This window comes from Pantherophis guttatus, chromosome 7 (genome assembly GCF_059756535.1).
Source record: "Pantherophis guttatus breed Tessera chromosome 7, ASM5975653v1, whole genome shotgun sequence".
Lineage (NCBI taxonomy): Eukaryota > Metazoa > Chordata > Lepidosauria > Squamata > Colubridae > Pantherophis > Pantherophis guttatus.
The window spans coordinates 1,433,633-1,446,680 of record NC_142069.1 but is presented as its reverse complement, the minus strand read 5'-3'; the positions used below and the strand labels follow the sequence as shown (position 1 = coordinate 1,446,680).

The following is a 13,048-nucleotide window of genomic DNA, read 5'->3' as shown; positions in this document are numbered from 1 at the left end:
AGGGGATCCTTCCCCTCCTTCCTCTGGGCCTTGGGGCTGTCAGATTTATGAGTGAGATTTCTCTAACCTTCCTTCAGGACCTGCAGGGATGAACAGCTCCCAGCATCCTCCCCAGGGGGTTTTTCCCTGCATTCCCACAATAGGCCAAGACCTCAACCCAGGTTAAGAAAAGGGAATTGTTGCTTCGTTCACACAATCTGCTGCATGACTGGCTGGGTTTTCAAGAAACGCCAAACCACAAACCACACAACTGTTTTCACTGAGTCTCCCTTTCAAACTCCCTACAATGCAGAAACATAGAAAACTGACAGCAGCAAAAGACTTGTGGACCATCGGATCTGCAGCTTAAGTTTGTGTTTGATTTTATTTCTTAAGTTTTTTCAGATGATGGACATGTCTTTATCCCAGCCATGTTTAAACTCAGTTTCTGAGGATTGGCCCATCCTCTGTGCTGGATGCTGGTTGCAACCTTCGACTGCTCTTTCTGTGAAGTCCGACTTTCTAACATGGCTTCCCAACATCCCTCCTGTCCTTTTGACTTCATGCCTCCAGGTTCTTCTTGTGTTTTGCGGAATCCAAGGACTTTCCCACGTCAGCCTTTAATTTGGGACAGAATTGAACCCCCCTCTCTGGATTTGTACAGCAGCCACTTCCTCTGCATGACACACTAAGCCACAGAATAATTAAGTATTGTGGCTTGTGTTAAAAAGAGGTAGGGATGTTTCTCACAGCTGATCAACCCGTTGTCTGAATCTAGCAGGGGTTTTGCTGGTGTGAGAGGCTCAGCACGGTCCCTTCTCGGGTTTTAAACTCCTTTCGTAGGGAGCAGCTCATCTTATTCATTGATTTCTTCCATTTTTAAAATGTTCAACGCCGGTCCCTGGAGCCTCCCAAAGAGAGAGCGCCACAAAGCATCGACAGAAAGTGCCAGAAGCCAAAAGTTTCCTCCTTCCCTTTGGAAAGGAAACCAGGAAGGAGAAGGAGAAGAGAGGGGAGAAGGAAGCAAATTCTTTAAACAATGCGAGTCCAGATGGGTTGGATCATCAAAAGAAATTTGCGGGAATTGCCACATCAAATGTCTGCTCATCCCACGTTGCAACATGTTTTACATAAACCCCCATTGCATTTATGTGCACATATATGCACCCCCACCCACCCACCCACACCTAGTCCCAAGGCAGGATTAGAACTCCTTGCCTCCTAATGATTGAACCAAAGTCACTTAGCCAGCTTTCATGCCGAAGGTGGGATTAGAACTCACCAATTAAAACTGCTTCATTTATGTACCTGAGAGAGGAAGGGCTCCTCCCTCAAAGAGGAGAGAGTGGGAAGCTGCTTTATATGCAGTTCAAACATATCGTGTTTGGAATCAATTCTTTCATTGGCTAATATCATTTTACGCTGCTGTGATATAACTCACATCCTCAATAACTTTAGTATGTCGTGTGTAACATTTCATAGCATCCCATAATATTCTTTGTGGGATCTTCTTTCTTTCTTTCTTTCTTTCTTTCTTTCTTTCTTTCTTTCTTTCTTTCTTTCTTTCTTTCTTTCTTTCTTATTGGTTCGATGTATATGCCGCCCTTCTCCGGAGACTCAGGGCGGCTTACAATGCGTTAAGCAATAGCCTTCATACTTTTGTATATACCTACTTAGTAGGGCTTCCCCCCCCCCCCGTGGTGTTCTTTTTTATACAAAGTCAGCTTATTGCCCCCACAATCCGGGTCCTCATTTTACCTACCTCGAAAGGATGGAAGGCTGAGGCAACCTTGAGCCTGGTGAGATTTGAACTTGCAGTAATTGCCGGCAGCTGGTGCTACTTAACAGCGCTTTAGTCTGCTGCGCCACCAAGGCTCTTAATGCTTAGATCCAGGTTGTGCGTTTCCCACAATCTAATGAGTTACTAAAGTTCAGGTCAATGTAGGATAAAAGGAAAATATTTGTCCTTGGCAAGTTTGAATCTGTTCTTATCGGACTCTGCATTCCTTACGGAGAGCTTCTTGATCCCTTCAAAGACACCTTAATCTATTAGGAACATTAATCAAAGAAACTTCTAGTAGCTGAAGACATTTATCCAAGAGTCCCACCCCCCCCACTTCTGCTGATGCCCTCATAGTTCCCTGAGGCAGTCTCAGTTGCATTCTGGGTGACAATAAACTCTCTTTTGAACACATCTGAGCGTTGGTCTTTTGTTGAGAATGGGCCTGGGGTGGGGCTGGGCTCCTCCAGGCACTTTCATGGAGATCTTGATCCCCTACTTTGGCTGGGGAATCCTAAGGGTTTCCTGGCAGCCCCCCGGATCCTGTTTGGATCATCTCTGCTTTTGTTAGCTTGCAATAATTAGGGAAGGACACAGCATCCTTTTGGGTTGCCTATCCATAATCTGTCATGTTGTACCAGAGACTCTTAGTAGCTCAAGGTTGAACTGTCCAGCCCAGCTCCTGCTTAGCGCAACAACAAAGGAAAGAAACCCAGATACATGGCTGATTACATGGCAACTTGGGCGTCCTCCTGGATGCACGGCTGTCTTTAGAAGAGCATCTGACGGCCGTGGCCAGGGGGGCTTTTTATCAGGTTCGCCTGATACGCCAGTTGCGCCCCTTTCTAGATCGGGACTCCCTACGCACGGTCACTCAGGCACTCGTCACCTCCCGCCTGGACTACTGCAACGCTCTCTACATGGGGCTCCCCCTGGGGTGCACCCGGAGGCTCCAGCTGGTCCAGAATGCGGCTGTGCGGGGGATTATGGGAGCGACGGGGCGCTCCCATGTGACACCTCTCCTGTGTGAGCTGCACTGGCTTCCTGTGGTCTTCCGGGTGCGCTTCAAGGTGTTGGTGACCACCTTTAAAGCGCTCCATGGCTTAGGGCCGGGGTATCTATGAGACCGCCTTCTGCCACCAATAGCCTCCCACCGGCCAGTACGGTCGCACAGAGTGGGCCTCCTAAGGGTGCCGTCCACCAGACAGTGTCGGCTGGCGACCCCCAGGGGGAGAGCCTTCTCTGTGGCGGCGCCCACCCTCTGGAACAACCTCCCCCCAGAGATACGTACAATATCAGACCTCCGGATTTTTCGTCGGGCCCTGAAAACCCATTTATTTCAACTAGCTGGGCTGGCTTGACCCCACAGTTTTGGGTTACATTTTAATTGATTTTAAATTGGGTTTGTTTTAAATTGCGGCCAAAAATATTTAATTATTTTAAACTGTTTTTAAATTTTGTATGTTTTGTTTTTATTTTGGCTGTTCACCGCCCTGAGTCCTATTGGAGAAGGGCGGTATACAAATTGAAACAAATAAATAAATAAATTATAGCCCCCACCCATTGGGGGAATCCAGACAAGGGGAGCCCCCCCCCCTGCCACCTCCTCTACGTCTTGGGGCTGCTGTTGTCAGGTTGATTTTCTCTCTTTGTGAGCGAGATTTCTCTAACTTTCCTTCAGGACCTGCAGGGATGAACAGCTCCCAGCATCCTCCCCGGGGGGGGGGGCTTCGCTCCGTTCCCACAGTAGGCCAAGAAGTCAACCCGGGTTAAGAAGAGGGAATGGATGCTTCGTTCACACAATCTGCTGAATGAATGGCTGGGTTTTGAAGAAAAGCTGAACCACAAACCGACCAAATTTGTTTTAATGTAGATTTGTCTGCAAAATTACCTCAATCCAATCATGAAGAACGGTTGCGGGAACTGGGCATGGCTAGTCTAGAGAAAAGAAGGGGTGACATGATAGCAGTCTTCCAGTATTTGGAGGGCTGCCCCAAAGAGGAAGGGGTCAACTTATTTTCCAAAGCCCTTGAAGGCAGGACAAGATGCAATGGATGGAAACCAACCAAGGAGAGAAGCAACCTGGAATTAAGCAGAAGCTTCCTAACAGTGAGGACAATTAACCAGTGGAACAGCTTGCCACCAGAAGTTGTAGGTGCTTTCAAGAGACTGGACAGCCATCTGTCAAAAATGGTATAGTGTCTCCTGCTTGAGCAGGGGGTTGGACTAGATGACCTACAAGGTCCCTTTCTATTCTATTCTATTCTATTCTATTCTATTCTATTCTATTCTATTCTATTCTATTCTATTCTATTCTATTCTATTCTATTCTATTCTATTCTAATTCTATTCTATTCCATTCCATTCCATTCCATTCCATTTTAATTTTTTAATATCACCCTTTTAATTTTGGACTGAGTGAATTCCCCCTTCTGGATTTGTACAGCTGCAGCAAGCTGAAACCCACCATCTTGGCTTCCTCCGCATGACACACTAAGCCACAGAACAATTAAGTATTGTGGGTTGTGTTAAAAAGAGGTAGGGATATTTCAACCCGTTGTCTGAATCTAGTAGAGGTTTTGCTGGTGTGAGAGGCTCAGCACGGTCACTTCTCAGGTTTTAAACTCCTTTCACAGGGAGCAGCCTCGAAAAAAGAGAGCGCCACAAAGCAACTGACACTAAGTTCCAGAAGCCCAAAGTTGCCTTCTTCTCTTTGGAAAGGAAAACAGGAAGAAAAGGAGAAGGAACAAGGAAACAAATTTTTTAAGCCATCCGAAGCTGGATTGGTTCGGTCATTAAATGTCATTTGTCGGAAGTATTCACTCAAGGCTTTGCTCAATCCTATTGCAAAATGTTTTCTATAAACCCACATTATATTTGTGCACACAGGTACGCACACACACAGAGGTTTACCTACCAACATAAGAACATTTTATTTCTGCTTCCCCAATTTCTCTACCCCAAAGTGATGGAACAGACCAAGACATGAACAATTTCAACTGAAGCCACTTTGGTATGTGGGACCAACTCTTCGTTCGTTCGTTTGCTTTAACCTCAACTTTTATTGATTTTATAAGTAACTCAAGATGGTGAATATGTTTAATACTGTCAAACTATTCACTAAGTCTGCACTACTATTAATCTTCTCATCCTTCCCATCACCCATCTCCTCCCACTTATGACCATATGACAGTAACTTTCTTGCTTGTATCCTTACGATTTATATTGATATTGTTTCCTGATTGCTTATTTGTACCCTATGACTATCATTAAGTGTTGTACCTTATGATTCTTGATGAACGTATCTTTTCTTTTACGTATGTACTCCGAGAGCATATGCACCAAGACAAATTCCCTGTGTGTCCAATTACACTTGGCCAATAAAGAATTCTATTCTGTTCTATTCTATTCTGAGCTTGTCAGCTGGAAATCTGACAGTTGGGTTCAAGACCCAAGTTATACATGATGGGATGAGTTCCCATTACTTGCTTCAGCTTCTGCCCACCAGGCAGTTTGAAAGCATGCAAATGAGAGTAGATAAATAGGTACCACTTTGGTGGGAAAGTAACAGCATTTTGTGCGCCTTGGTGTAGAGTCATGCTGACCACATGACCACGGAAGCTTCTAGGGATAACACTGGTTCCTTTTGTTAAGAAACAGAGATGAACACTGCCCCCTAGAGTCGAGTACGACTGAACAGGGGAAACCTTTCCTTCATGCTTACATCATCCTTTTTTATGTACACTGAGCGCATCTGCACCAAGACAAATTTCTTGTGTGTCCAATCACACTTGGCCAATAAAAAATACTGTATTCTATTCTATTCTATTCTATTCTATTCTATTCTATTCTATTCTATTCTATTCTACTCTACTCTACTCTATTCTAAATACACCTTCTTCTTCTTCCTCTTTTCCCCACAACAACCCTGTGAGGTAGATTGGGCTGAGTCACTGGCCCAAAGTCACCAGATCAGTTTTCATGCCTCCATGTCTTCTGGTGATCAGCTCAAAAACACCCAATCAATTTTTATGCCTAAAATGGGACTAGAACTCACCATCTCCTGGTGTTTGGCCCAAGTCACCCAGCTAATTTCACATGCTTAAGGCGGGAAACTAAAACTCCCAGTCTCCTGGTTTCTAGCCACATACTTGGTTCTCCTCATCCACCCCTAACTGAAGGGAGGAGGAGGACGAGGAGGAGAAGAACGATGGGGTCCTTGGTCCTCTCTGAGCTCGGTGGTCTTGCTTGTGCCCATTTCCTCGAGAGTCAAGTGGGGAGAGAAACCAACCAACACTCGAATAGAATAGAACAGAATTCTTTTTTGGCCAAGTGTGATTGGACACACAAGGAATTTGTCTTGGTGCATTCGCTCTCAGTGTACATAAAAGAAAAGGTTCGTTCATCCAGATTCATAAGGTACAACACTTAATGATAGTCATAGGGTACAAATAATGGGCATACCGAGGCAAAATTGTTGGGGCTCCTCTATTTCTGCCTTCGCCGTCTGATCCCTCTTGGTAGTTCTGAGCACGGCTGCTGAACCCGGATATTTGCTCTGCTGTGCACCCACGGAGCCCATGGACGGACAGAGAGATGGATTTGACTAATTGATTCTGGAATCGAAGGCTACGAGTGGTGCTTGCTATTTCCGTGTCCTTTCTTAAAAATAAATAAATAAAGGAAATAAACTGTTCCCTTACCACTCCCAGCTAAGCCTTTAATAACCATCAAGCCACAAAGACCTTCAGGCTAAATGGCAAAGTTTAAGGAGCGGACAAGAACTCAGTCATCGTTGGCCTTAAGGGGTTGTTTTCGTTTAGAATAGAATAACAGTGTTGAAATGGTCCTTAGAGGTCTTCTAGTCCAACCCCCTGCTTAAGCAGGAGACTCTAGACCATTCCAGACAAATGGATAGCCAGGCTCTTCTTAAAAACCTCCAGTGATGGAGCCCCCACAGCTTCTGGACGCAAGTCGCTTCACCATAATCATCCTCACTGTTAGGAAGTTTCTCCTTAGTTCTCGGTTGCTTCTCTCCTTGATTAGTTTCCATCAGTTGCTTCTCATCCTGCCTTCTGGTGCTTTGGGGAACAGCTTGCCCCCCTCCTCTTTGGGGCAGCCCCTCAAATATCGGACGACTGCTATCATCTCACCCCTAGTTCTTCTTTTCATCAAACTAGACACCCCCAATTCCAGCAACCGTTCTTCGTACTGTATGTTTTAGCCTCCAGTCCCCTAATCATCCTGGTTGCTCTTCTCTGCACTTTTTCTACAGTCTCCACATATTTCTTAGAATAGAATAAAAAATACAGAACAGAGTTGGAAGGGACCTCAGACATCTTCAAGTACAGGGGTCTCTAAACTTGGTCACTTGAAGACTTGTGGACTTCAGCTCCCAGAATCCCACAGCCAGCATGCTTTGAGATGGGTGGACCAGGGGTGAAATCCAGCAGGTTCTGACAGGTTCTGGAGAGCCAGTAGCGGAAATTTTGAGTAGTTTGGAGAACCAGCAAGTACCACCTCTGGCTGGCCCCAGAGTGGGATGGGAATGGGGATTTTGCATTATCCTTCCTCTGCCACGCCCACCAAGCCACACCACACTACGCCCACCAAGCCACGCCCACAGAATCGGCAGTAAAAACATTTGGATTTCACCACTGGGGTGGACTTCAACTCCTAGAATTCTTCAGCCAACCAAACTTGGCCACTTTAAGACTTGTGGACTTCGACATCCAGAATCCCCCAGCCAGCCAGCCAACCACGCCATGGACCTCTGGGAGTTGAAGTCCACAAGTCTTGCCAAGTTCGGAGAGCTCTGGGCCAGTCCAACCTCCTGCTCCATTAAGGAGAGAATGTCTGAATCAAGGCTGGCTTGCAGGAGGACAGGACCACCAATGAGTTGGGGGTCTTCAGATCTCTCTCCCGCTTCAGGCCTCCACAAAGGGGCTTCTCTTTCGCCCAGGTGAGCATAAAACGGACTCAAGCCCAGGGAGCCTTCCAGAGGCAAAGAAGACTAGGCGGCTCAGTGGCTAAGACACTGAGCTTGTCCATCAGAAAGGTTGGCGGTTCGAATCCTTAGTATGGGTCTCCTGCGTGAGCAGGGGGTTGGAGTAGATGACCTCCAAGGTACCTTCCAACTCTGTTACTATTTATTTATTTGTTTATTTATTTATTTATTTATTTATTTATTTATTTATTTATTTATTTATTTATTTATTTATTTATTTATTTATTTATTTATTTATTTATTTATTTATTTATTTATTTATTTATTTATTTATTTATTTATTTATTTATTTATTTATTTATTTATTTATTTATTTATTGGTTCGATTTATATGCTGCCCTTTTCCGGAGACTCAGGGCGGCTTAGAATGCGTTAAGCAATAGTCTTCATACTTTTGTATATACTTACTTAGTAGGGCTTTTGGCCCCCCAAAGCGGTGTTCTTTTTTTATACAAAGTCAGCTTATTGCCCCCACAATCCGGGTCCTCATTTTACCTACCTCGAAAGGATGGAAGGCTGAGTCAACCTTGAGCCTGGAGAGATTTGAACTTGCAGTAATTGCAGGCAGCTGGTGCTATTTAACAGCACTTAAGTCTGCTGCACCACCAAGGCTCTTTCTGTTAAGAGATTTTTTCCTGGAGTGGATGGGGAGTGGGGGGTGGGGAGGAAGTCAGGACTGAAGACTGGCAGGTAACCCCCTCCCCCATGATGTGTTTTCGAGGGGAGGGGACCCTTGCAGCCTGGATGAGCTCAGGATTTCCCCCGGATTTTACACAAAGAGCCGCTTCGTCCAAACCTTTGCAATCACTCCAGATGGAAAAGCTGCTCCTGGACTCTGGAGTTTCGGCCCCTCAAATTCACACGACCGTCCTTATGCCTGGCCTCGGGGGCAGATCAAGGCCCCCCACTGACCCCTTCCCAACTTGTCTCCCAGCACCCGAAAATCGGGGCAAACTCCCGTCTTCTGCATGCCTGCCAAAGAGCCCTTGAGGGTCTAGGGCAGGGGTCTCCAACCTTGGCAAGCTTTAAGCCTGGCGGACTTCAACTCCCAGAATTGAAGTCCTCCAGGCTTAAAGTTGCCTAGGTTGGAGACCCCTGGGCTATTGGAGGGGGCTTTAGCTCTTAGCTTGAACTCAAGAGTGGAGTATCTCAGGAGGAACTTTGGAGTAAGCTGGCTGGGGAATTCTGGGAGTTGAAGTCCTCCAGACTTAAAATTGCCAAGGTTGGAGACCCCTGATCTAGGGGCAATGCTGATCCTGAATTTGAGGAGGGGGGCTCCCCAAAGCCCTGGCTCCAAGGAGGTGGTGCCGTGTCCCCTGGGTCTGTGTGTGTGTGTGTGTGTGTGTGTGTGTGTGTGTGTGTGTGTGTGTGTGTGAGCCCCCACCGCCCCTATGCCAAAAGGGCGCGCGCTTTCTCTTCCCCATCCAAAGCGGATTCCGCGCATCGCCTGGCTTGAGCGCTGCGATTGTGCGCCCCCTGCCGGCCTCTTTGCAAGCCGCGGAAAGGAGGAGGAGGAGAAGGAGGAGCGAGGGCAGCAGACTCGGCGCGCATGCGCAGGAGGAGAAACTCTGCCCGGGCTCTCCGGCTTCTCCGAGCTGCGCGACACGGAAGTGAGTGGGGGGGGGGGGAACACGTGTCTGGAGCAAGTGGGGGAGGGGGCAGGGGCGGGGGGAAGGGCGCATCTTTGGAATCCTGGGCTGCAATAAGTCATGCGGGCCGGGGAGGATGGGAGAGGGAGTGCAAGGCTGGAATTGGGGGTGGGGGGGGGGGAAATCCAGGGGTCTTTGTGCATGCAAACACCCGGGGGTATGGGTGGGGGGGCTTGCAAGTGGGGGGTCGCAGGATCGGGGGCAGGGAAGTGGGGCTGGGGGTCCTCCTCTCCCTCCTGGTGGCAACTTCCAGGCAGGGGTCCAAGCCGCAGGACCTCCAACCTGTGGATCCCCTTAATTGGGGGAGGGGGGCTTTGGGGCATTGGAGGGTTGCAGGGACCCCCCCCCTTTTTTAAAATTTGATTTATATGCCGCCCTTCTCCGGAGACTCAGGGCGGCTTACAATGTGTTAAGCAATAGCCTTCATCCTTTTGTATATTTATTCAAAGTCAGCTTATTGCCCCCACAACTGGGTCCTCATTTTACCTACCTTAGAAAGGATGGAAGGCTGAGTCGACCTTGAGCCTGGTGAGATTTGAACCTGCAGTAATTGCAGGCAGCTGGTCTTAATAACCAGCTTAATAACAGGGTGCCTTAGACCACTGTACTACCAAGGCCCTTCCCCCAAGATCTCCGGGGTCTGACCCCGCCAGCAGCCAAGGGATTAAGAAGCAGCTCCTGGGTTCAGCTTCAGCCCGACCCCCCCAAGGAGGGCAGATTTGGGGGTCCCCCACCCCCACCCGGCTGCGGCTTGCAAGCAAAACCGAATAGCATCCCCTAAAACTAGCGGGGTTCCCCTTGAGCCCCTCCGTTGGGGCTGGTGCTCCTTTGTCCTTCCAAGGTTTTAGGACGGGCCTGCAAAGGTTTGGCACCATGTTTCTCAGCCTGGGCTGCTTGAAGACGAGTGGACTTCAACTCCCAGAATTCCCCTTCAGCCCCTCCTCCCCCCTCCCCATAGGGGGAATTCTGGGAGTTGAAGTCCACCCGGCTTCAAGCAGCCCAGGCTGAGAAAGCTCGGAGTTTCCCCCTCTATTCCATCCATCCATCCATCCATCCATCCATCCATCCATCAATCAATCAGAACAGAGCTGGAAGGGACCGTCTAGTCCAACCCCCTGCTGGAGCAGGAGACCCTGGACCATTCAATACAAGTGGCTGTCCGCCCTCTTCTTAAAAACCTCCAGTGATGGAACACCCACAACATCTGGTGGCAAGGAGTTCCGCTGGTTAACTGTCTTCACTGTTAGGAAGTTTCTCCTTCATTCCAGCTTGCAATTGTGAAGGGAAAAGCAACATTTTCGTGATAGGCAAATGCAAACTGAATTCCTGCATTTTGTCTTTCCAGCTCTTCGGGGGATGTTTCAGTGCTGGGCTAGGCTGCAGCCTTGGCGGCTGGGAGGCTACTCCACCCTCTGGGGGAGGAGCCTGGCTGGCAGTCCCCGCCCACCGTCCCGCTGTCTAAGTCCCCTTGCTGCTTTTGGCCGCCACCCAGCCTGGCGGTCTTCTCCATTCTGGAGGGTGGACGACTTCCGCCTCTCGGTTCCCGCCGGCCAGCCTGCTTTGACCCTCTGGAGACCCTCCTCCCAAGGCTCCTCTGAGCCCCCCCGACCGGAGCCCCAATATCCTCTGAGGACCCGCCTGCTGGTGGTCTCCCTCGTGACTCTTCAGCTGGTGCTGGCGTGGCTGTATTTCCGGTCGGAGAAGGAGAAACTGGACAAGCAGAAACGCATCGAGGAGTTGAGGAAAGTGGCGATCGGGCAAGGCAACTTCCAGCTGGTGGACCACACGGGGCGTCCTTGCTCCAAGGAGGACCTCAAAGGCAGCTGGATCCTTCTCTACTTCGGCTTTACTCACTGCCCAGATATCTGTCCGGAAGAGCTGGAGAAGATGAGTCGAGTGGTGAACATGTTGGACGCCGACCCCAAACTGCCCCGTCTCCAGCCCGTCTTCATCACCGTGGACCCCGAGCGGGATACGGTGGAGGCCGTGGCCAAGTACGTGAAGGAGTTCCATCCGCGGCTGCGGGGGCTGACCGGCACACCGGAACAGGTGCAGAAGGCCGGACGGTCTTACCGCGTCTACTATAGCACCGGCCCCAAAGACGAGGACAATGATTATCTGGTAGACCACACGGTCATTCTGTACCTCCTCAGCCCGGACGGGCTGTTCTTGGACTACTACAACCGGTACAAGACGGACGTGAAGATTGCGGAGAGCATCCGGGGACACATGGCCACTTACAAGACTCTCCTCGCCTGAGCCGGAGGGGGGGGGGAAGCGAACTGGGGGATGGGAGGGGTTTAGTTTGGGGCGCTCTCGGCCCATGGGGCCCAGCCTTGCAAGAAGACAGGCCGTAGGTTGTGTGTGTGTTTTGGCAGACCTGCGTGCCGTTTTGGAGCGGCGGGTTCTGCAGGGATTGTCGCGGTAACAATAATCACACTCTGAAATGGTGTCTCGTATCGTCTGCATATTATCAACCGGCGTTTCCCTTTTCTTAAAATTGGCATCCAGGCGGTGTTTGTATAATTACAACCGCCCTTGACCCCAACGTTTCCATGACTAAGTGAGACACTTGTTCAGCGAGTTTCGTCCCGTTTTACGATCTTTCTTGTCTTGTCATTGTTAAGTGAATCACTGCAGTTCTTATAGTCACAGGGTTGTGAAGTGGATCCAGCTTCCCACCCCCCACTCCTCCGTTGACTTCGCTCATTAGGAAACTCGCAAAACGGGATTGCATGACATCCTTCCCCCCCCCCCCGGATACTGCAGCCGTCATAAAGACAAGTCGGTTGTGACTGGGGAAATACTGCAACGGTCGTAAGTGTGAGAAATGGTCATAAATAACTTTTTTCAGGGGTGGTGTAACTGAACGGTCGCTAAACAAACTGTCGTAAGTACAGGCAGTCTTTGAATTCCGACCAACTGAAGAAGGGGACTTGGGACCTGGATTGGGGTGGTCACAGGCCTGAATTTTGGACACGTGGCAACATGGCTATCCCGTGTTTTATGAGGAGGATGCTGAAAACTTTGGCCAAACTGTTCCCATAGGGAAGCATTGGGTTCGCTTGAGGACTGCTGCACAATAGGTCATAAAACCAGGGAGGTCGTGTGACCGACCCATTTTACGACCTCGGACCACAGTCGTATGTCCAAGAGCACCTGAGCGCTCATTTCCCCTTTCTGTACAATCGTATCTGAAGCTGCCTGCAGTTTAGGTTCACACAACATCCCTTCTTTTTCACTCCCTTTCTTGCTTTTCCATGGTTGTTTTTTTTTCCCTTTGCATTTTATACTTCGATAAACTAATGAAAAGTTAAATCACAAAAAGAAAAGGGGGAGAAAAGATGCGCATTCTAGCTAGGGAATTCTGGGAGTTGAAGTCCAGACAACTTTTAAAAAGTTGAGTAACTTAAAACCATGGAACCGTTTATCCAACATGACGTCCCAAACATGCCTGAGTTTTGTTCTCAGCAGCCACCCCCCCCGCCCCCCACAAGTAGCCAAGCGAAAGGGCTTCCTGGCCAAGGAACATGGGAATTGTAGTCCAGGCTCCTGGAAGGGCAGCTGGCGGCGAAGGACTGACTCTTTAAGAGTGGCAAAGCAGGGATGGGGCAGGAGGTACACAGGACATGT

General features: G+C 48.9%; 1 protein-coding gene across 1 annotated transcript; it reads left to right on the top strand.

Moving 5' to 3' along the window:
* Nucleotides 1-9,285: 9,285 nt before the first annotated feature.
* SCO2 (synthesis of cytochrome C oxidase 2) lies at nucleotides 9,286-11,862 on the top strand. The gene is made up of 2 exons (XM_034404983.3): nucleotides 9,286-9,376; nucleotides 10,761-11,862. Exons 1-2 carry the CDS (start codon nucleotides 9,316-9,318, stop codon nucleotides 11,672-11,674), a joined length of 975 nt encoding a protein of 324 aa, XP_034260874.3. The 5' UTR covers nucleotides 9,286-9,315; the 3' UTR covers nucleotides 11,675-11,862.
* The last annotated feature ends 1,186 nt before the right edge of the window (nucleotides 11,863-13,048 follow it).

What these genes read in the sequence shown, in the direction of transcription:
- SCO2 (XM_034404983.3), top strand. Translation starts at nt 9,316, where the DNA reads ATGCGCAGGAGGAGAAACTCTGCCCGGGCTCTCCGGCTTCTCCGAGCT. An exon ending in CCGAGCTGCGCGACACGGAA is followed by an intron (nt 9,377 to 10,760) that starts GTGAGTGGGGGG and finishes TTGTCTTTCCAG; the next exon opens with CTCTTCGGGGGATGTTTCAG.